The following is a 23542-nucleotide window of genomic DNA, read 5'->3' as shown; positions in this document are numbered from 1 at the left end:
AGGCCCACTTGACTTCACATTCCAGGATGTCTGGCTCTAGGTCAGTGATCACACCATTGTGATTATCTGGGTCATGAAGATCTTTTTGTACAGTTCTTCTGTGTATTCTTGCCACCTCTTCTTAATATCTTCTGTTTCTGTTAGGTCCATACCATTTCTGTCCTTTATCGAGCCCATCTTCGCATGAAATGTTCCCTTGGTATCTCTGATTTTCTTGAAGAGATCTCTAGTCTTTCCCATTCTGTTGTTTTCCTCTCTTTCTTTGCATTGGTCTCTGAGGAAGGCTTTCTTATCTCTTCTTGCTATGCTTTGGAACTCTGCATTCAGATGTTTATATCTTTGCTTTTCTCCTTTGCTTTTCGCTTCTCTTCTTTTCACAGCTATTTTTAAGGCCTCCCCAGACAGCCATTTTGCTTTTTTTGCATTTCTTTTCCGTGGGGATGGTCTTGATCCCTGTCTCCTGTACAATGTCAAGAACCTCCGTCCATAGTTCATTAGGCACTCTATCTATCAGATCTAGTCCCTTAAATCTATTTCTCACCTCCACTGTATAATCATAAGGGATTTGATTCAGGTCATACCTGAATGGTCTATTGGTTTTCCCTACTTTCTTCAATTTCAGTCTGAATTTGGCAATAAGGAGTTCATGATCTCAGCCACAGTCAGCTCCTGGTCTTGTTTTTGCTGACTGTATAGAGCTTCTCCATCTTTGGCTGCAAAGAATATAATCCATCTGATTTCGGTGTTGACCATCTGGTGATGTCCATGTACAGTGTCTTCTCTTGTGTTGTTGGAAGAGAGTGTTTGTTATGACCAGTGCATTTTCTTGACAAAACTCTATTAGTCTTTGCCTTGCTTCATTCTGTATTCCAAGGCCAAATTTGCCTGTTACTCCAGGTGTTTCTTAATTTCCTACTTTTGCATTCCAGTCCCCTATAATGAAAAGGACATCTTTTTTGGGTGTTAGTTCTAAAAGGTCTTGTAGGTCTTCATAGAACCGTTCAACTTCAGCTTCTTCAGCATTACTGGTTGGGGCATAGACTTGGATTACTGTGATATTGAATGGTTTGCCTTGGAAACGAACAGAGATCATTCTGTCGTTTTTGAGATTGCATCCAAGTACTGCATTTCGGACTCTTTTGTTGACCATGATGGCTACCCCATTTCTTCTGAGGGATTCCTGCCCACAGTAGTAGATATAATGGTCATCTGAGTTAAATTCACCCATTCCAGTCCATTTTAGTTTGCTGATTCCTAGAATGTCGATGTTCACTCTCGCCATCTCTTGTTTGACCACTTCCAATTTGCCTTGATTCATGGACCTGACATTCCAAGCTCCTATGCAATATTGCTCTTTACAGCATCGGACCTTGCTTCTATCACCAGTCACATCCACAACTGGGTATTGTGTTAGCTTTGGCTCCATCCCTTCATTCTTTCTGGAGTTATTTCTCCACTGATCTCCAGTAGCATATTGGGCACCTACTGACCTGGGGAGTTTCTCTTTCAGTATCCTATCATTTTGCCTTTTCATACTGTTCATGGGTTTCTCAAGGCAAGAATACTGAAGTGGTTTGCCATTCCCGTCTCCAGTGGACCACATTCTGTCAGACCTCTCCACCATGACTCGCCCATCTTGGGTTGCCCCACGGGCATGGCTTAGTTTCACTGAGTTAGACAAGGCTGTGGTCCTAGTGTGATTAGATTGACTAGTTTTCTGTGAGTATGGTTTCAGTGTGTCTGCCCTCTTGCAACACCTACCGTCCTACTTGGGTTTCTCTTACCCTGGACGTGGGGTATCTCTTCACGGCTGCTCCAGCCAACCGTAGCCGCTGTTCCTTACCTTGGACGAGGGGTATCTCCTCACTGCCGCCCCTCCTGACCCTGAACATGGAATAGCTCCTCTAGGCCCTCCTGCGCCCGAGAAGCCACCGCTCCTTGGAGGTGGGGTTGTTCCTCCCGGCCGCCGCCCCTGGCCTCGGACGTGGGGTAGGAACTCTCGGCCGCAGCCCCTGGCCTCCGACGTGGGGCAGCTCCTCCTGGATGCCGCCTCTGACCTCGGACGTGGGGTAGCTCCTCTCGGCCCCTTGGCATTTAGCACGGGCGGCTGTGACTGGCACACTTAGCGCAGCTGAGGAGCTACCCCACGTCCAAGGTCGGGGCAGTGGCCGAGAGTGCCAGGCTGCAATGACGCAGGAACGGCCATTAGTATTTAGCCCTGCGTATTTTAAAATTTCCATTACGAGACTTTCTTTTTAACCCACATACCATTACAAGTACGCTTTTTAAATTTCCAGATGACTTTCAGGAGTGTGAGCCCCGATTTTCACTCGTTCCCTGCCTACTTGTGCTATGATCAGAGAATGTGCTTTCTGTGCTTCAACCCGTCTGTCTGCTGAGACTGGATTTATGACCTAATGCAGCCAATCTTATCATGTTCCTTGCACACTTAAAAAGAAAGCATATTCCCCAATTACTGCATGCAGAGTTCTATAAAAATCTCGTAGATCAAATTTGTTCGTTTTGTTGTTCACATCTTCTAAATCCTTACTGATATTTATCTGCTTGTTCTGTCCATTATGCCGCTGAGTTTGTCAATTACCCCGTGTAGCTTTGCAACTTGTTTTCTTGATGTTAATAAAATATGTCACGCTAACAGGTCCATTCAAGTTCAGAATCTCCGTGTACTTTCAAAACCGAGTTCCCAAACTGCATTCCTCTGCAGCGGATGATTAACCCTTCCACCCAAACGTTACTCCCTTTCTTGCTCTACACCTGTTCCCTCCAGATTGAGGATTAGGAGGGGAAAAGGCGGGACTGAAGCCGAGCAGGACGCTATGGAACTTCCTGGGACAGCCCCAGGCCCTGTCCTCCACCTGCCTCTGGTTTGTAGGAGAGCGGTGGTCTCCCAGGCCTGCCCAGGTCTCAGACGGCAGCCGGACAGGTAATGACCAGGGAATGTACAGACGCAGAAACAAAGCTGGGCTGCTGCGCCCGGAGCCGGCGCCCACTGAGATGACAAACCAGCCCGAGTCACTGAGCCACCAGTTCCCTGAGAGGTATGGGGAGAAGTCGGACACGTGCCTGAGTTGTCTTTATAGGAAGCAGACCCGGCCCCCCGTGTGCAAACGGCTGACCATAAGCACAGAGACCCCAGACCACGTGAGACCAGAAGATGGGCGGACGCCAAGCAACCCGAGACTCGTGTGGGAGGCGCCCTCGGGCCGCGTCCTCTGCACCGCAGGCCTGGAAACCTGTCTCCTGCCCTTGGACAGCAGGCCTCCATCTGTCTTCCCAGGTCACCAGCCTCCGGAATAAAGCGACGTGTCCCTTCCACCAACACCTGTGTCTTTAGGGACTGAGTTTTGTTTGTTATCTGGGGTTTTCCTTTCTTGGATGCTTTGTGAGTTTAAAGATCCGTATGGTCACCTGTATCTTATATAAACACGTGAATGAATGCACGCTTGACACTGAGTGTGGAAACTCTCCGCGGCCTGGTGTGGCGGTGCTCCTTCAGAGGTGTGTTAGCTTCAGGCAGGTCCCTGGGGCACTACAGGGCCACTTCAGACACCATCTGGCACTTTGCCGTCTGGGGTCTTACAGAGCGTACAACTCTGAGGTCCAACCCCACGGCAGAGCTGGCCCGAGCGGTTCCCAGGGCTGAGGCTTGGGAGAGGGCAGCCCTGGCTGCATCCTGACGTCAGGCAGGGCTCTGACCCACCCCACCCGCATCCCGGGCTTGGTGCCCTTGCCCCTCTGGGCACAGGACAGCCATGTCAGAGCCTTTTGGCCCCGGGGCCCTGCACCTCTCCACTCCCACTCCTGTGTTTCCTGGGTCCCAGAACCCCCTCTTATTACAGGCTCGCCCTCACCTTGCCCGGCAGGGAGTCAGCTCGGGTCTCAAGCAGCACCTCTGGGGAGGCTCTCTCCGTTAGAGCCCCGGCCCGGAGCCTGACTCAGAGCGTCCGCTGTGGGGCCCGAGTCTGCATTCCATTTCCATCGGGGCCTCAGCTGAGACCCACGCGGCTCCCGCACGGGCCGCACCTGGAGTGCGGCCCCTCCCGGCGTCCCCGCCGGCGGCTTCCAGCCAGGCCGAGGTGCCCGCCCTGATGGACGGCGGCGCAGAGACCTGTAGACCCTGCACGGGCACAGACCTGGCCACCCTGTTAGAGCGCACGACACCGCCTTCGTGCCTTAGTGCTGGTTTCCAAGGTCAGCTTCAGGGTCTACACATGTCACTAATAAGCTTTTTAATATAACTTGCTTTTCATTTATTCTTTTTTTTTTTTAAGGTATGTTCAGATGTCTTTCCAAGTTCTTGGCTTTTATTGTTTTTTGTTCAACAATGGAATCCTCTAATCCGATAGTGTTCTCTCCCCTTGCAGTCTTAGCTGAATCTCATAATTAAACATCTGACATTCTCTTCATCATTATAGAATTTAAGTGCAGTTTTTTATTTCCTTTTTGACTCGAGGCTTATTTAAGAATATTTCAAAACTCTAATTATAAAATGCTTATTAAACAGAAGTTATATACTGCACTGCATTTTGAGAATACAGTCCAGATACAAATACTGATATTCTTTGTTGTATTTCAACAGATTGTCAATCTTTCCAAATGCCACACGGGACTGAAGAATTCTATTCTCTGCCTGGATGAAAAGTGATGAGAACATACTTGTCTCCTCAGCAAACCCCAGTCATCACAGCGTTTCCTAGAGTGAGCCCCGAGCCCCCAGCTTTCTGCCTCGAGAAGGGGTCCAGCCCGTGACGCTGGACGGCCAGGCGGTCAGAGTTGGGAAGCGCAGACGCCAAGGGCACCCGCTGCTCCTGGCTCCCCAGGGCCTGCGCGGCTGCCCAGACTGTACCTGAGGGGGCTGGGCCACATGCCCCAGGCCTGCCCGGCTGCCACTGCCCAGAGCGCTGCTCTGCTTTCCAGGGGCCATGGAGCAGACCTTGCCCAAAAAACCAGCCAACTCTCCTTCCCCGTGGGGAGCCCCACCTTCCTCAGGGAGGCCTGAGCCCCCAAGTCTGTCCTACTCCCCTGAGCCCTCCGGCCCCTCTAGTTCTCTCCCCACCTTGCCAGAGCCTCCCCTGACCTCCTCTACTTTTTCTATGTCACACTTCCCCTGCTTAGACAACGGTGTGGTTTCTGTCTGGTAGATCCACATCAGAACTTGAAAAATAAAAGCAAATTAACCCCAAAGTAAGCAGCAGGAAGCAGAAATTTTTTTAAAAGAGCCGAAATGAGCGAACGTGAACGAAGAAAAACAACAGAGAAAAAAATCAATGGAATGAAAACCTGCTTCTTTGAAAAGGTCAATAAAATTAACAAATCTTTAGTCTAAGGAGGAAGAGGAACAGGAGCAGGAGAAATAGTAAGTTTCAAACATCATAAAGGAGGGAAGGGACATGTCACAGCCCTGCAGACTTCTAAGGGGACGTTACACACCACTTTATCCTCCTAAATTCTATAACCGAGACTACCACACTTCTTGAGAGATCCAAACCACCGAAGCTCATTCTAGGGAAAATGAACTGGACAGTCCTGTGTCTGTTATAGAAACGCGATATACGCTAACAGACATGGCAGAGGTGGGACTCCAGGCCTCGACGGCTTCCCTGGTGAATCCCACCAAACATTCAAGGGGGAATACAGGCTCAGAGGTAGCGAATCCACCTGCAATGCAGGCAACGCCGGCTCGATCCCTGGGTGGGGAATCCTCCAGAGGAGGAAGTGGCACCCCACTCCAGCATTCTTGCCTGGAGAATCCCATGGACAGAGGAGCCTGGTGGGCTACAGTCCACGGGGTCGCAAAGAGTCGGACGCGGCTGAGCATAAGAAGCTTTCTTCCCACACACTTTCAGAAGCAGGAAGAGCAAGAATCACTTCACACTCGTATTATGAGGTCACTGTTACTCTGGTAACAAAATGAAAGACACCCAAGAAAATTTCAGAATATGCCCCGTTAAGGTAGAGTCAAAAATCCTCTTTAAAAAAGTCCAGCAAGCTGAATGCAGGGATGTCTAAAAATGTCTAGTGTATCATGACCAAGTGGGCTGGCCCCAGGAATCAAAGGTTGCTTCAACGCTTAAAAAAAAAAGTTATTTACCATATCAACAGAGCAGAAGAGGAAAACCATATGGTTACCGCAACAGAAATGAAAAAAGAGCAAAAATACCACAACTTTCCATAATAAAAAGCTCCAAAAATCATGGATAGCACAATACTTTCTTAACTCAAACAAGGGTATCAAAGTAACTTACAGGTAACATCATATCAACGGTGAACTGCTGCCCGCCTTATAAACAAAGTAAGATCACCCACAACCACTGTTTCTACCGAATGCCGCGCGGTAAATCCTGGCTAATGCAATGAGGCAAGACATAGCAAAAAGGATGAAAATCAGATATGAGGAAGTGAACAGTCTTTATTTGAGGACACTACTGTGAGAATAGCAAATCCAAAATAATCCACAAATTATGAGAATCGATAATGAATTTAGTGAAACTTACTAGACACCTCATCTCAAGGCTTAGCAGAGATGTACAGCGATTCAGAGCATGTGGAACCGGGGATGAGCAGAGCAGGCAGCGCCCCTGGCTGACGGCACAGGCGGAGGCGGAGGCCGCACTTTCCAGGCAAGGGTTCCAGAGTAACGGGCACTCAACCAAGACATGACTCCCAACCCCACACCATACATAAAACTAACCTGAGGTAGGCCGTGTACACGAGCATCAAAGCTAAATCACAAAGTCTCTAGAAGAAAATAGAGAAGAACACCCCATTCCCTTGGGCTAGACAAAGCTGACTGAAAAAAATGCAAAAAGCACTAACCATTAAAAAATGATAAATGAGACAATTAAAACTGCAAACTTTTCTTCATCAGGACACATTATTAAGAAAATAAATAGGCAAGCCCGCAGTCTGGGAGACATTATTTGTAACACATGTCTGACAAGGAAGTCACACTCAGAATGTCCCACAAACCAGTAAGAAAAAGGAAAACAACCGGATTTTAAAACGGGCGGAAAGACAACTCTCGAGTTCTTCGTCCTGCCTGGAAGGAGCCTAGAGTCGTCACTCTGTCCTGTGACGAGCAGACACCAGCACCTCCCAGAGCGGAGGCCACCGGAGAGACGCCAGCCCAGCGCAGAGCATCGCAACTCAGCACAGAGAAAGCCTAATCCTACCCCGGCCGCCAGGCTGGGCAGGGAGCCTGGGCTGCAACTGACCTGGAGTGGGGTGCATGTGGACCCGTCCACGGGGTGGAGACTCCAGGGTCCCTGACCCGGGTCCCCGCACTGTGGGAGCTCCTCCAGGTCCTCACAGTGAATGTCAGCTAAGATCCCCTTCTGCTTCCTGCCGCGTGGCGGGGGGGGGGGGGGAGGAATGGAACCCTCTAGAACCCTTAACGAGGCCGCAGTCAGAGAGTACTCGTTAGGATGAAAGGGGGAAAGAGGCCGGACACCCGGGGCCCGGGAGCTAGACTAAGGCCGAGTCTGGGTGCCCAGGACCTGTAGGCATCAGTTAGGTCCCAACAAAGTGGCCAAACCAGAAAGCTGCTGCCTCTGGGGGACGAGGAGGAGGCTGGCCGAGAAGGGGAAGCAGGGATGTTCTGGAACTACGCCGACTCTGCGTGCTCTGGGGCTTCACATGTGTATGCGGTTGTCACTGAAGGGTGACATTTCAGGGGTGACTCGGACTTTGGAGAAAAGAAACTGCAGACACAGAGGGAACCCTAGTTAACCTCACAGACGCTGAACTATGCAGCGAGAAGGGTGCTGACGTCTGTGCTTTACTCTCAAATGCATCAAGAAGTAAGGACGGATGGAATGGTGAGTGCGTAGAGATGCAGCAGACCAAACACAGTAAAATACTAATGGGAGAATCGAGGCGGCCTGCATATGCGTTCACTGTACAATTCTTTCATCTCCGCTAAATGTTTTTCCATAATAAGAAGCTGGGAAGAGGAGCCCCTGGCAGCAACATGGTCGGGTGTGTTACACACAAGACTGAGCAGAAGCCAGACACCGAAGGACACCACTCAAGTTCAAGAACAGGCAAACTGGCGGCAGGAGTGGGAAGTCACTTTGGGTTGGGGGAGGGCATGACTGGGAGCGGGCCCGTGATGGTTTCTGATGTCCTGGCAGCATTTCGTGTGTGTGCTGGAAACCCGGAGAATTCAGTGAATTTACTGAGAATGCATTTGTGCCTCTTTATTCGTATTTGTTATGCTTCAATAAAAATGTCCATGACAAAATCTCCCAGGGAAAGGCGGAGAGACTGGAACTTTCTCTCCCTGAAGAAAGGCTCTGCTGGTAACACGACAGCCGGTAACTGTGGTTGTCCGTGTACAACCCCGTGTTATGTGATGTGTGAATCTGTGTGATTATGGACAGCAGGTAATGTACACACACAAGTTTATTCGGTGTGTAAGAAAAAGAACACACGCAGCAAAGAGAAGTATTCTCTTTTAAGAAACCAAAAGGCTTACTACAAGAACACAGAAGGCCCCTTCTGGCCCCTTCCATCCCCTGACCTTGCTGTGTGAACAGTTCAGTAATTAAGACACTTTGGCATTAATCCTGCGATAGACTTAGTGACCCAGGAGAAGAGGCGAGACCCAGGAGCAGACCTACTGGTTCATAGAACCTGATTTATGACAGTGGAGGTGGGGGGAAGACCCCCCCACCCCGGGCGAGAGGAGACCATTTAACAAACGCTACCAAGACAATTAGTTATTCATGTGGAAAAAATGAAATTGGATTTCTGTCTCAAGCCATAAATAAAAATCAGTTGTGGAAGACAAAGTGGGGGATCATCTTTACGACCTCACCTAGGCGGGAAGCCTGCTGAGACACGACACAAACACGCCAGGTGTCAAAGAGCAGATGGATAAACACGGCGACGCGGACACCGAGAACTCTGCTCATCAAAGCCAGAGAGGGGGTAAAAGTCAGTAACGGAGTGGGAGGGGATGATGCTAGACATAAACCAGCAAAGGGGTAATGTCAGGGTGTAAAAACTGGTAAGAAAAAGAGCCACAGAAAAACGGGTAAGGGATGGAAGCCAGCTTCTCAGTGACAGACACGGGCAAAGATGCCCACTCTTCTGCTAGCTGGAGAAGCGAGTGAAGACCCCCGAGTTGCCACACCTGTGAGACCACCGCTGGAGATGCAGTTTTCCTGCTGGTAGAACGCAAATGGCTCCGGGCTCTTTGGAAAATAATTAGGCTTCATCTTGTAAAACGGAGAGTTTGCAGACGCCATGACCCCGCAGCTCTGCTTCTCGTTAAATTCTAAAGAAATGTTTGCTTCTGAGCCCAAGGAGAGGAGCTCGGTTGTTCACAGCACATTGCTTTTAGAAGCAAAACACTGGAAACGGTCCAAACGTCCGTTTGACGGGTGAATGGAAAAGTACATTTTCGGGGTGTATTTATGCAATGGAATTTTACAGCCAATGCAGACGAACCTTAGAAGCACTGTGTTGAGTGGGGAAAGCTGCGTTGATCACCAATAGGCACGAAAGCCACACCAGACCACACATCGTGCAGTGTGACCTGAGCGGCGGACTGAGTGAGCCGGCGGGTGCACTCCAAACCCAGGGTGCAGGGGAGGGGCCGGGGTGCTTCCCCGCATCACCGTGAGCATGTGGGGCGGGGGTCCCCAAGGTGCACGCCCCCGTGAACTATTTCCTGGCCTGTGTCACATACTGCATGGCCAAATTAATGACACACACAGGTGGAACCTTGCAAACACCCAAGCATCGTGACTAGCACGTGCCTCGTGCGTTCACTTTCAAGAGGAACGGTTAACGTTCATTCAGCGCAAGACTGAAGGTGGGAGGAGAAGGGGCGACAGAGGACAAGATGGTTGGGTGGCATCACCCACTCGACGGACATGAGTCTGAGCAAGCTCCGGGAGCTGGCAACAGACGGGGAAGCCTGGTGGCCGCAGTCCACGGGGTCGCAAAGAGTCGGACACGGCTGAGCGACTGGACTTAGCGTAATACACAGACTTACAGAAACAGATGTGGTTCCACTTAAGCCGACTTGTGTGCTTACTGCCGGGCCGTTCCCTGTGGACTGGAGTCCAGTTTGCCGGGCCTTTGAGGAGGACTCTAAGGTGGGCGGGCTTTCTGAGGCCAGAAACCTGGGGGTGTTTGCTTTGCTTTATAGCACAAAACCCCACTCAGTGAACTCGAACTCCCAGCTCAGAACCGTCCTCCCCTAGAACCCTGGGTTTGGTCTGCTGCCTCCTGGCATCGGGTTTCCCCCCATGGGGCCCACCTTCTGGCCTAGATGCTCCAGGAAACTGCACGTTCCTCCTGGGAGCCAGCCGTGTCCCCATGGCGGACAGGACATCCCCTCCCGCCCAGGGTCTCCCCCAGGGAGCCCTCACCCGCCCCCTTGGAGCCTCGCTGCCTGTTCCGGTCTCCCCTCCCGCCTCCAGCAGCGTCCCTGACCTGCTCCTGCCTTTCCACATCTGGAAGCCCGACCTCTCCCACCCCTTCTACAGCCCTTCCTGTTCCCCTTGAGCAGCAGGCTGCCTGAGACTGGAGTCCTGAAGCTAGAAGAGGGCTCCCGGGAGCCCTCGGGGGGCTGAGCCCCAGCGCCGCCCACGGAGGAGCCTGTCCTGTCCCGGCTCCGCCCTTCGCGGGTGGCCAGGGACCAACTCACTAATCTTAGCAATCTATTAGGCATCTTTCTCTAAATATTTAAACACTCGTGCAATTAATGAATCCCCATTAAAAAATTAACCAAGGAAACTTGCCAGATATTTAGGTATTGATTATGAACTTTAATCAAACGCGTCTAAATGTTTAATGAAAACCAGACGCTAAATATACAGATCTGCTTAGGCTGCTTCGTGCGCCTTCCTAACTAGGTAAGCCCTACCGCGGTGGGCTGAACGGCCCCGAATGCAGACGTCCTCACCCACACAGGCCTTCGGGGGGTGGCGGAGGTGAACCAGCTCCAGCGGGTGGGGGGCCTGGCCCACGGGACGCGGCCTCTGAGAAGTTGGGGCACACGGGCCGGGCAGGCCTCACCCAGCCCCGCCGGCACCAGGTCTGGGGGAACCGGCGCCTGTTTGAGCCGCGCCGTCTGCGGGGTGTTGTTATGGCGCAAGGGCTTCAGAGAGGGGGGCTCGGGGGCCCGAGAGGCCGGCAGGCAAACACGCCCGGGCAGGAAGGAGGGAGCCCGCGGTGCGCCCACGCGGCTCCGGCCTGCCCGCAGCCCTGCCCTGCGGTCACTCGCGCCCGTCCGAGTCCTTCGCGCGCCCCCGAAGCGGGTCGCGGGCATGACTGGGCCCCCGTCACCCGGGACTACCTGCTGCCTCTCCGCACGGTCGTCGTCTGCGGGCTGGACTCTGGCTCCTGTCTGGCGTCATCCGTCCTGAGGGGTGCGCGGGCACGCGGCTGCGGCGGAAGCGCGTGGCCTTGCGGCGAGGAGGCCGAGGGGCGCGCGCACTGACGACCCACGCAGCACGCCACGCACACCACGCACGCCACGCACATCGCGCACGCACACCACATGCACGCACACGCACACCGTTCGTACAGACATGTACACCATGCAGGCACACGCACCCGCACACTGCGCATGCGTACGTTCCCCGTGCGCACGCACGCCAGCGGGAGCGGGCCAGAAGCCAGCTGTCAGCCTTGCGCAGGGACTGCCTCTGGGTGATGGGTAGTAAGTGACTTTCACTTTCTTCCCAGACTTTCCCACATTCTCCAAATATTTGACAATGACTGGTTGTGAATATTTCAAGAAAAAGAAAACACTCAGATGTGTTTGTTTTTAAGTAAAACCTACCAGCTACGTCTTCGGGGTGGCTGCTGTGAAGGCCGTGGGCCGGACCCATGCGCGGACCTCTGGTCTCGGGACACGTGGCGCCAGGAAGTGGCTCAGCAGCGGGTCTTGGGCCACCTGCCCGGCCAGGCTGGGCCCCTCTGGCCCCCCCGGGCCCTCCCATCCTCGGGCCAGCTTGGAAGGGGTTAAGATGCTCCACCAATGCAAATTAGGTTTAATTAATCCTTTTCATCAGTTGCAAATATACCTTCTGACCCTATTAAAAACATGAATATGCAAATGCAGACCTTTTTTAATTCTCATTTTCAAGGACTTGGTGTTGGGGTTTGATTAAGTGAATTCCGTTAACAGCCTGTAAACCTGGTGGAAAAGTAAATTTCCATTTTAAGTTGGAAACAAAAAAGCCACGAAGGCTGCTGGTAATTGAGCTAATTATAGTGTCACACTACAGGCCACACGTGGAGCCCACGCGGGAGGGGCCCCGGGGGCGGCTTTCAGGGGCCCACAGCTGGTTCTGCTGTCCGGCCATTTTCCCCACGTGGAGACTGAGGCTCAGGTAGGGGCGGAACCTGGAGTCCAGGCCAGGGAGTGTGCGCTGCCTGGGCCTGGCTCATGCGAAGCGGGGGCGCCCCAGAGGGGAGCCCTGAGGGAGCCTGGACCCAGGTGTGCACTGCGGTCGTGCGGGGGCCGAGCCCCACGGCTCTGCCCACGTCTCCAGGAGCTCCAGGTTCCCTGCTGGGACAGCCACTTCTCTCATCAATCGGACACCATGGCTCCCTGGCAGTACCGCCGGATGCCCGGGACCCTCGCCACCCGGGCGCTGTCCGCGGTGCTGGAGAGCCGTGGCAGGGCGGCATACTGGTGGCCTTTGCGCATGCGCCACTGAGACCACGGCTGGTTGGAACCCAGGTGGGCTGCAGGGGTAAAACACGAGCTGGGTTTCCAAGACTCAGTGCCAAGAGATGGTCAAGTGACTCTCACTAATTTATATGTATATAATTTAGAGAACTCGTATTTTAAAGTTGATGTAACTGACATATTGGTTTCAACAACAGGATGATTCAGTTTGTATATACTGCAAAACTAATTTTCATATTGACTCCATGTTGAAATAAAATTTTGGCTATATTAGGTTAAATACATTCATCAACATTTCACCTGCTTTTTAAATGTGGTTACTAAGAATTTCAAGTCACGTACGTGTGTGGCTTGCATGTTATTTCTGTCGTCAGGGCGGCTCTACAAGGCCTGGAGAAGGCACTGACGTGGATGGAAACATGTATACATGTAATATGCATACACTGCAAGTGAAACACGCAAAAGGAAATGTCAGGTGGCATTATTAAGTGCCACAGGAAGGATACAGAGGCTCTGGCACGAATCGGCTCAGGGCCCCCCGCCACCCCCCCTAACAACGAACCACAGTCTGGCTGGCTTCAGCATCAGGCGGTTTTCTCATAGTCCTGGAGGCTGGGCATCTGAGATCCAGCTGTGGTGCAGGGCTCGTTCCTCCAGAAGCCTCTGTCCTCAGCCTGCAGACGGCCGACTTCTCCTCCCGTCCTCGCGTGGTCGTCCCCGGTGGCTCTGTGTCCCCTCCTCTCCTCTTACAAGGACACCAGTCCTATGGGATTAGGGCCCAGCCTAAACCCTGGTTTTAACTCAGTCACCTCTTGAAAGGCTCAGTCTCCAAACAAGTCATACTGTGAGGTACAGAGGTAGGAACTCAACAGATGAATCTGGGGGACAGCTCCGTCCACAAGGCGGACGAGGTGGTGAGATTCCGGGAAGAAACCCCCGCTGGGAGGATGCTGGGGAAGACCAGGGCTGGCGTGTCTGAGGCTTGCCATGGGGTCCAGTTCTCAGAAATATTAACCAGTTGGGAAAAACCCCAAACCTTCTGCTCACTCTGGAAAATCTGGGGCCATGAACAGGGTAGGGACTGGAACCACAAGAAGGACTCGGGCAAGACTTGTTAATTTGGACCTGGAAACTCGTTCTTGTTTGTTTTGCCATCTGCTTGTTTTTAGATGACCACCATGGCTCAGAAGTACGGAAGTTCTGAGAGAGGCTGTCGATTTCACTCTAAAATGAGAATCTGGTGTTTCTCTAGGTTATTGCTTTCAATAAAACTCCTTAAGTGTTTTGGAAATAACAACAACAAAAATCCAGTGAAATACATCAGTAGATGCTTTTATGGAAAATTTCCAAGACAATTGTTAAGTGAGAAAAAAAAATTCAAGCTGCAGAACAACCCAGTTATTCTAAAAGCACAGAGAAGCCCAGTGAGACTGAACGCCGCTCTGTGTGTGAGGTGTGTGTGGCCACCGCAGGTGGACGAGCTGTGGGCTTTCTTACACTTGACCTTTCTGCTGCCGAGGGCGTTTCTTTACGCACTGGAAGTGCGTCAGCGGCGAGCAGCTGAAGACAGGGAGAATGAGAAGAAAACCAGAACCACAAGCGGACAGGCCACAGGGCGCTGGCCCCCGTGCTGTGTGGCTTTGGGTGAGGCCCTGCCCCTCTCTGGGCCCGAAGCAGGAATTTAAGCAGCTTGGTAAAGCCAGTGGTCCTCACTGTGCACGCACATGCAGGTACACACGTGACACAGCTCTCCGTGCACACAGAGCACACGTGACGGTTGCACGCACACACGTCCACTCACGCAGTCCTGCACGTGGGCCCGTGCACACACCGCCGCCCGTCCTGCTCTGGACCTGAGTCGCCCCTCTGAGGCTGCCTGGGGACAGATGCCTGGCCATTCATTTGGCCCTGGCGTCCTGGCGACTCTGAACTGAGAGAGAAGCAGGCCACGTTTGACCCAGAAGCAGGGGTCATGAGGGCAGCTGACCCTGCCAGGAGGGCCAGGCCTGAAGGACGTGCATGTGGCCCGAGGCAGGTTCAGGCCCTTTCGGAACCTCCGCCTCCTCCTTTGATGAGATCCAGCCTGCAGGATCATCGTGGATGGGAGTCAGCTCACAGGCGGGACGGAGCTTTGCACACTGGGATGTTCCCATCGGGGCGGGGAGGGGAGAGCCTACGAGACTGGAACGGGGTCGCGTCACACACTGACTCTGACCCAGCGGGCCCCGGCGTTTCCAACCAACCCCCGGGTGACGCGCTGGCTGTGGTCCACACCGGGGTCACACTCATCTCAAGCTTGAACCAGGCGCACACGGAGGGACAGGGACCACACTGCCCGCTGGCGAGCTGAGCTGGCAGCCCTGCTGCCCAGTCCCGGGGGTCCCCAGGGGCCCGGCAGGGGGCGCCCTCCTCCCTGGGAGCCCGGGGGACGCTGGAAGGAGCCTGGCGCACACCAAACCCCATTCTGTCCTGGCAATTACGGCTTATCGCTGTTGCACTAATCCCTTAAAATTAGTCATTAGCGGCTTAACAACGTCTTGGCATCAGTGCCCACTAACGAGCTGGTGGCAGAGGGGGTCTGCCAGAACCAGACCCTTCTGGGGTCCGGCTCCCCATGCGAGTGAGCTCGGAACCCTTGGCCGGCAGTGGTGCAGGGAGCGGGCAAGCTTGGTGGCCGGTGACCCAGTTGGCTGGGAGGATACCAGAGGCCTCTGTGCCCCGTCCTGCTCAGACGCATGCCTGGGGGTGGGTCAGCTCCTTCTGCCTTTTTGGGGACAGAAATCTCATAACTGAGCATAAGCGCTGTGAACCTGGGGCTGGCCCCAAACTGGGGATCTTCTCACTGTGGACAAAGGTGGGGAGCCCGGGGCAGTGGGGAGCCCGGGGCGGTGGGGAGCCTGGGGCAGCAGGGAGCCCAGGGCCGGGTGCTCACGTGAGGCTGGACTCGGGGGAGGCTTAGCTGCTGGGCACGCCCTGTCCTGCGGAGATGCAGCCGGTCCTGGCTCCACCGGGAGACGTTCTCCCTGGGGGCCGACTCTCGGGAGGTGATGGCAGGAGTGCATGGGCAGTGCCGGGCGACCCAGCGCACGAGGCGCAGGCTGGGGCTGAGCAGGCCCCTGGCCCCTGGGGCTCAGCACAAATGTGACCCCAGCCTCCCAGCCTGACTCACATGCTCCCAACCCTCCAGCGCCTTTTCTGCTGAGACTGCAGGAGCTTAGTTCTGGCCGTGTGACGGAGACCACCACCCTAGGGAGTGCCCACCTGGCCTGCACACCCTGTGTGGCCCGCGGTGACCCCCGGGCACAGGCCAAGTGCCTCAGCCCTGGCCGGCGTTACAGGACCGTCTGGCCAGCATGACCCTCTTCCTGCCCCTGCCCCGCAGACCCCAGAACCAGCCCCGCAGGGGAGCTGGCCCTAGTGAGCGCCCTCTGTAGGCGAGGACGTGCTGGTGTACACGGGGCCTCACAGGGCACTTTAGGGGCTAATGATTGTGCATCAGGTTCTGACTTGAGCATTTTATTACCATTGGCAGCATCTGGTCTCAGCGATTCACCCGGGAGGGAGGTCAGGCCCAGGCCTCAGCCTCTCCCATGCCTGGGCTCAGCCCAGCTCTCCAGGAGGCTCTCCATGGGGTGAGGGGGCTCAGGATGGGGCAGTCAGAGCTTGGTCCCCAGACCCCAGCCTGCGGGACCTTGCCCCCTGTGAAGCGGCAGGAAGTCAGCATCGAGGGTTTGGGGCTCCTGAGGGGAGGCAGGAGGGGGCCCACAGGCCTCGGAACCCCAGCCCAGCTGCCTGAGGAGGGTCGCATAGCCAAGGGGGACACCGGGCGCTGCGCTGATGCGTCTGGGGCCCCAGGGAGCCGGGGGTGTGGGGAGCGGAAACCCCCCAGATGTCTGCCAGCCTTGTTATGCAGGGGCCCCACCCCCCGATGGCTCGGTAGTGCTGCTTCTGTCCCAGAGCTGCGACCACAGTCAGGCACAAAGCTGCACTCCCCACCCCCGAGAGCTGGCGCTGGGGTGCTCGGCTGTGCGTGAGGCACCCGGAGCATCTGACGGGAGGGGAGCGGCACGCCCCAGCTGGACCAGAGTCCAGTTCGGAGCAGCCGGGGCCCTGGGAAGCCAGTCCACGCGCCAGGCTGCGGCCTTCTCATCTGAGAAGAGGGAACAGTAACTCCCAGGCTCAGTGTGGCCGGATGAGCTGGGGGCTCCGGGTTCCAGCAGGAGGGCCTGGGCCGACCTCACGGTGACCCTGGGCCAGGACGGGCTGCGTCTGTCCGAGGCACACAGTCAAGGTCTGAGCTCCAGAGCCGACAGTGACGGGCTGGAGCACAGAGCAGGGTCAGGGCGGCCCCAGCTCCACCGGCCCTGCCCGCCTCCCTGGTGGTGACCTGAGAACCCGCCGTGGGCAGTGCCCGAGGTGAGTCTGTGGTCACGGGCTGGCCCACAGGGCAGAGGGCCCCAGCCCTGGGGCTCAGATGCACACACAGTGAGGGGCTGGGGTGCTGAGGGGACCTTTATTTCATGAGAGCTGGGACTTCGCAGGCACCCAGGCTCACCTGCCTGGTCCCAGCCAGGCCGGGCTGGAGCAGGCTGTGGTGAGAGGGCACCGTGGGGAGCTGGCCATAGAATCCCCCTCCACCTGCACTGCAGGACGGGGGATGAGGAGGTGGGCAAGGAGGTGGGCCTGCCCTGCAGAGCGGGCATGGGCTCAGGGCTCAGGGCGGGGACCACCCTGAGCTGCTTAACCCCCCCGACCCGGCCAGAGGTGCACTCCTGGGCCCTGAGCTTGGGTGAGGTGCCTGGCGGGGTGCAGGGTGATGCTCAGGAGTCCCCACCAGGCCAGGAGGCTCGACGCCCCGTCGGGGCAGAGGCTGGGCCAGGCCTGGGGGGCCGGGCAGGGGTGGGTGGGGCCTGACGGCCGGCGGGGGCTGGGACCCCAAGGAACAGACCGCGGGGCTCCTGCCGGCCGCCCGTTCCCCACTCCGAGGCCGGGGGCTGGGGTCTAGGCCATCGTCTGGCGGCTGAAGAGGTCGAGGGTCAGGGCGCTGAGGAAGGCAGGGATGCTGTCCTGCCGCAGCAGATGCAGCTCGATGAGCCCTGGCACCGTCCGCGAGAACGCCGTCTCCAGCAGCTGCATCTTGGTGCCCGAGGGGCCTGCGGCCTGCGGGGGACACGGAGATGCATCAGCAGGTGCGGGTCCTGGCAGACAACCCCCCCCCCCCGCAAGACCCCAGGTCCAGACGCAGACAGGCGGCCTGGCCGTCGCCCACATCCAGGCATGGCCCCGCGGGCGAGGCTGAGCCTCAGGCCTCACGGGCAGGGTCTCACCCCTTCTCTAGGGTCCAGAAGCAGATGGGCATCTGGATTCCAGCTCTCCAGTTCCCCCAGGTCAGCCCACCTGGCACCCCTGCCCTCAGCCCCCACCCTCGTGAGGACACTCGGAGCCGGGCGTGAGGGCCCCGTCTGGCCACACGCAGTCTGAGGCAGGTCTCACTCACGGGCTGTGCCCAGTGAGGAGGGGATGGCCGAGAGGCCGCAGAGCAGGGCCTCCCTCACCCACCGCCCTCGGGCCGGCCGCACGGCAAAGGCAGGGTCTCTGCGAGGAAGCCTCTGGAGCCCACCCACCCACCCGTCCAGGCTCAGATCCCGTCCTTTCTGGCTGTGAGGCTTCTGGCAGAAGTGGAGGGGCCCCCAGCTGAGGGTGTGCTGGGGGCCACCCCTCCTGGAGGGCTTCCTGCAGGCGGCAGGTGGGGGCCAGGCGTCCTGGAGAACCCAAGGGGTTGATTCCTTCCACGCTTCTTTATCTAAATGTCAGCTCAAGTTGCGGAAGTACCAGGAAAGAAGACGGGCCCCCTCTAAATGCTGGATGCCACAGGGCAGGGCCCCCAGACTAGCCGGTCAGCCCCTCACACGTGAGCTCAGAGACATCTCGGGGCTAGCTGGGGTCACTAGGCAGGTCTGAGCAGGGCCAACCCGGGTGCTCAGCTACTGGGGGTGGACGGAGGCCCAAAGGTGCCCGAACACTCGGGCAGGGCTCACGTGACCGCTCCCTCCCACAGGCAGCGCCCAGGGGCAGGCGGAGGCTGCCTGCTGGGGTCTGGGAGAGCTGGGGGCGCAGGCGTGGGCAGAGGCCGTCAAGGGTCAGACAGGGTCCTGTGGCATGCAGCCCTGTTCCTCGAGGCAGGGCTGCTGGTGGGGCAGCTTGGGGGGGCGGGAGGGCAGGGGGGTGGTGGCCACCGAGGGTGGGCCCCCTTCCCCAGCGGAGCGGCCACCTGCCCAGCCTGCCCACCTGACCCAGTCAGCTCCACCCCTGCCCATAGCACGCTGGCCGCCACTCCGTTTGGAGAATCCAGGGCTGGGATACCCTGGTGACACGCAACCCTCTGGAGAGCCCTCCTTCCCAGGCAGCTCCTTCTGACCCCAAACCCGCCTGCCAGCTGAACCCCAGCTCTGCCTTGGTCTGTGGGCGCCCGCCCCACCAGTCCCGTAACAGCCACCAGAAAGCTGCCTGGGGCCCACGCACACTCCTCCCAGCCACGGAGACGCTGCAACACGCCTCAACCCAGGCCAGGCGTCTGTTACAGGACCACGTGCGGCACGCACCCGCGACTCTTTCCAACCAACGAAAAAAAGACAAGTGACCCAATGAGAAAGTAACAGAACCATCCGAACAGACGTTCCCTCAGAACACAGACCGACGGCCACAACGCTGTCTGTCTTCAGGGAAATGCAAGTGAAGCCTGTGTGAGACCTGCCCCAGGCCTGTGGGGACCGTCTAACCCAGGCCGCGAGGACCGTGCTGGTGCAGATACTGTGCTGACTGCCTGGTAGTTCCTCAGGAGGGCACCCTGTGACCTGCGACGCCACTCCTGGGCACGTGCCCAAGAGAAAAGAGAGCACGTCCACACGGGAGCTGGCTCAGGAGCGTCCACGGCAGCAGCATTCAGCACGACCGCAAGGCACAGACGACCACCGACAGGCGAACGGGCCTGCGCTGCGGCCACGGACGGGCCCGGTCCAGACGCGGGAGGGGCAAGAGGCATGCACACAGCGCCACGGCGGCTCCGCGGGCAGTGGTCTGCACGTCTGCAGGCAGCGCTCTGTGGGCAGCGCTCTGCAGGAGCCACTGGCAGCTCATGTGGGCAGTGCTCTGTGACAGCCACGGCGGCTCACACAGGCAGCGCTCTGTGGGCAGCACTCTGCGAGAGCCACGGGCAGCTCACGTGGGCAGTGCTCTGTGGGCAGCACTCTGCGGGAGCCACGGGCAGCTCACGTGGGAAGCGCTCTGCGGGAGCCACAGCGGCTCATGTGGGCAGCGCTCTGTGGGAGCCACGGGCGGCTCACGTGGGCAGTGCTCTGTGGGAGCCACGGGTGGCTCATGCGGGCAGCGCTCTGTGGGCAGCGCTCTGCGGGAGCCACGGGCAGCTCACGTGGGAAGCGCTCTGCGGGAGCCACGGCGGCTCACGTGGGAAGCGCTCTGCGGGAGCCACGGTGGCTCACGCGGGCAGTGCTCTGTGGGCAGCAATCTGCGGGAGCCACGGGCAGCTTACATGGGCAGGGCTCTGTGGGAGTCACAGGCAGCTCACGTGGGAAGCGCTCTGCGGGAGCCACGGCGGCTCATGCGGGCAGCGCTCTGTGGGCAGTGTTCTGTGGGAGCTACGGGCAGCTCACGTGGGCAGCGCTCTGCGGGAGCCACGGGCGGCTCACGCAAGCAGTGCTCTGTGGGAGCCACGGGTGGCTCACGTGGGCAGCACTCTGCGGGAGCCACGGGCAGCTCACGAGGGGAGCGCTCTGTGGGCAGCGCTCTGTGGGAGCTACGGGCAGCTCACGTGGACAGCGCTCTGCGGGAGCCACGGGCGGCTCACGCAAGCAGTGCTCTGTGTGAGCCATGGGTGGCTCACGTGGGCAGCGCTCTGCGGGAGCCTCGGGCGGCTTACGAGGGGAGCGTTCTGTGGGCAGCGCTCTGCAGGAGCCACGGGCAGTTCACGAGGGGAGAGCTCCGCAGGAGCCGCCACAGTGAGACGTGCAGAGCAGTAGACTCGCCCGGGCAGCGCCCAGGTCCTCCCAAGATGCCCCACCCTCCCTGGGGTCCCAGGGCCCCCGGATGGCCCATGTGGGCCTGCACCGCCCCACTGAGGGGCAGCCCGCGCCCCCGTGAGCACCTGCTCATGTGTGCAGCTCAGGTCCTCTCGCCGATGCGGACAGGGCTCCCTCTAAACACTGGGCACCACAGGACAGGGCCCCCCCAAACTAGCTCTCATCCCCCGCAGAGGCCGTGCCCACTGCCCTCCCCCTCCGGCCCCCGAGCGCCGACTCAGCCGTGGGCACCTCCTCCCGCCACGCGGCCCCGCTGGGCGGCTGGCCCTGTTCTGCTGCCCACTTAGCCCTGTCAGAGCTCAACACAGACTGTTTTTACACAAAAATATGAGAAACCACTCTGACCTTTACCGAGAAAATCCTTTCATTTCTGCCTTCTGCTCTTGATTCTGAGTCTCCCCTAAATGTCAGAGGGGCTGGTTCTCCTGTAGCTGTGGGCCCAGCGCAGGCTGGGGGTGGGCAGAGGCCGGAAGGGCAGCTGCATCTGCCTGGCCAGGGGTGGGGGCAGACCCCACCGTCCCTCCTCCCAGCCTAGGCCCCCGTCTCCCTGCCCCCAGGGTGGCCCTTCCGCTCTGACTGAACCAGGGCTCCTCTGGGCGCCTTCCCAGGCCCCGGTGGGCTGTGGGCTCTTGACTGCCCTTCACGTGCAGACGTGTCTCGTGGCGTCTACGGCGGGGCCATGTGGGGCCACTCGCCCAAACACCAGGCGCTCCCTCTGTGCCCAGGGACATCGGGACACCCGTGTGCCCTCAGGGCCCGGGGACCTCAGGACAGGTCAGCTGGTCCAGGGGTGGCCCACCCCAGGCCCAGCCCGCTGCGCACCCTCCAAGGGGACAGCTGCCACGGACACTGTTCTCTGCCGGGGTCAGGCTTCCAGATGCTCCCGTCTGCAGAACAGAACCAGGGCTCCTCCAGCCAGGACCTCGCTCGCTCCAGGTGCTCTCATGCGCTCCCAGGCTGCACCGCCAGGGCCCTGCCCCAGGGTCCCCCCGCCTCCACGCCCGCACAGCACTCCCACCGACAGAGAGGAAGAGGCTGTGAGAAAGGGCGGCGCAGCAGGGATGCCGGCCAGCCGCTCACAGGGCCAGGGTGGAAGGTGGCTCATCACGGTCTCCTGCTTTCTCCAGGGTTTTTACTGTGACCGTAGATTGTATTTGTGATCAGAAAAAACAATACCTGAATTATATCCACGAGAGCTGAACAGCTCAGAGAACAGGCACACACACACACAGACACGCCCACACCCCACTCCTGCTGCAGACACGTGCTGACGTCCGTGCCAGCAGCCCCAGGCCCGGGCCAGGCAGGACCGGCAGTGGGGACAGGGCATCTGGGGCCAGGCCTTGCAGGACAGCCTGCCCTGGGACCCTGTCACCACCGGTCGGCCTCCGGGGCTGCAGTGAGCACAGCCGGGGGCTAGCGGGGGCGACGTCTGGCTGCTTCCCCCAGATCTGAGCCGCCCTCCACCGTGGGGGGGGCGCCCCCGGGGATGCCCGCCTGCCCACTAGCACTCAGCGGGGAGAGACGTGCACACAGCCCCAGGCTCCCCGAGAACCTGGATGTGTGGAGTGTGCCCCCCCATCCCCGTCCGCTGCTCTCCCCTCGCCTTGGAGCCCAGGCCCGAGGCCCACGTGGACCCTCCAGCCCTCCGAGGGCCTGCGGGCGCCGCCCCGCCGCCCTCGAGGCCCGGCGCCCTCCCTTGTCAGCAGGAGATGCTGTCAACCCTGCAAGGCCGCCGGGCGTGGCTGCCTGGACCAGGGCACCTGGGGGCTGGCCTCGTGTCTGGGTCCCGGAGGCCCCTGGGAGCCCCAGGCAGACGCTGCTGTGCGTGAAGAGAGAGGCCGCGGAGGCAAGTGGGTCAGGACAGCTTGGCCAGGAGCTGAGCGCACTGTCCCGGCACCAAGTTCCAGGGAACGAACGGAAGCTGGCGAGGAAGCATGTCCAGCACGCGGAAAATAGCTCACCCAATTATCCCCACTTAATTGTACTGAAAAGCATCTAAATACTGCGTGTTCTAATTATACCAGAGTTATTGGAATTCACCGTCCCCGGCAAGGGGTGACCTTTCCCAAGAGCGATTGTTGGGGGGGCAAGGCCAGGCACCCCAACAGTTGCAGACTGATCTCAAACCCACAATTATTATTATTATTCTATTTATACAGCTCTCCATCTCTCAGATGCTCCGTTTTAGATCCACACGCAGCTGTTCCTGCAGCCTCACGAGGGGGAGGGTGCGCACAGGGCGGCAAGGCCCCGGGAGGTCACATCCAGGAGCCCCGCCCGGCACAGGCGGGCGCCCAGGCCACCTCCCGGTCCCAGCGGCAGAGGCCCGTGGTCGGGGGCAGAGGCGGGTAAGGGGGGCAGGCGGGCACAGGCGAGTCGGGCGGGCACCGCAGGGCTGACTGCGTCCTTCCCCTGCTCTCAACGGGCAGAGAGGACCCTGCAGGCTGGGCCCCCTGGCCCGGGCCCCAGTTCTGGGAGAGCCCGGGTCCCTCCGTCTCCTCCGTCAAGTGGGCTGGACCACCTGCCCCTCCTGCCCTCATCCGAGAGGCCTGCCCCTCCTTGCCTCCCCGTTCAGACAGCCTGGGAGTGGCTGAGGAGCCCACGGGGCCGTCTGAGGGGCAGGATGCTTGGGGGATGGCTCCGATGGGGAGGTGGGAGCTGGGATCCACGTGGGCCGCTCTGCTAGGCGCTGCATGACAGCGGGCTCCTCGCTTCACTGCTCTGAGCTGGACTTCCCTGTTTTAGGGGAGGGTTGCGGGTGGGCTCA

At 58.0% G+C, this 23542-nt stretch overlaps 1 protein-coding gene across 8 annotated transcripts in view; it reads right to left on the bottom strand.

Moving 5' to 3' along the window:
• Window positions 1-16176: 16176 nt before the first annotated feature.
• Window positions 16177-23542, bottom strand: part of MAD1L1 (mitotic arrest deficient 1 like 1) — a 243949-nt gene continuing 236583 nt past the window's right edge. For all 8 annotated transcript variants that reach the window (XM_061402349.1, XM_061402350.1, XM_061402352.1 and 5 more), the window contains one exon: window positions 16177-17836. In XM_061402349.1, the coding sequence (XP_061258333.1) occupies window positions 17678-17836 (159 nt within the window). In that variant the 3' untranslated portion in view covers window positions 16177-17677. The remainder of the gene's footprint in view (window positions 17837-23542) is intronic.

Source organism: Bos javanicus, chromosome 25 (genome assembly GCF_032452875.1).
Source record: "Bos javanicus breed banteng chromosome 25, ARS-OSU_banteng_1.0, whole genome shotgun sequence".
Taxonomy (NCBI): Eukaryota; Metazoa; Chordata; class Mammalia; order Artiodactyla; family Bovidae; genus Bos; species Bos javanicus.
This window is presented reverse-complemented; position numbering and strand designations above follow the sequence as displayed.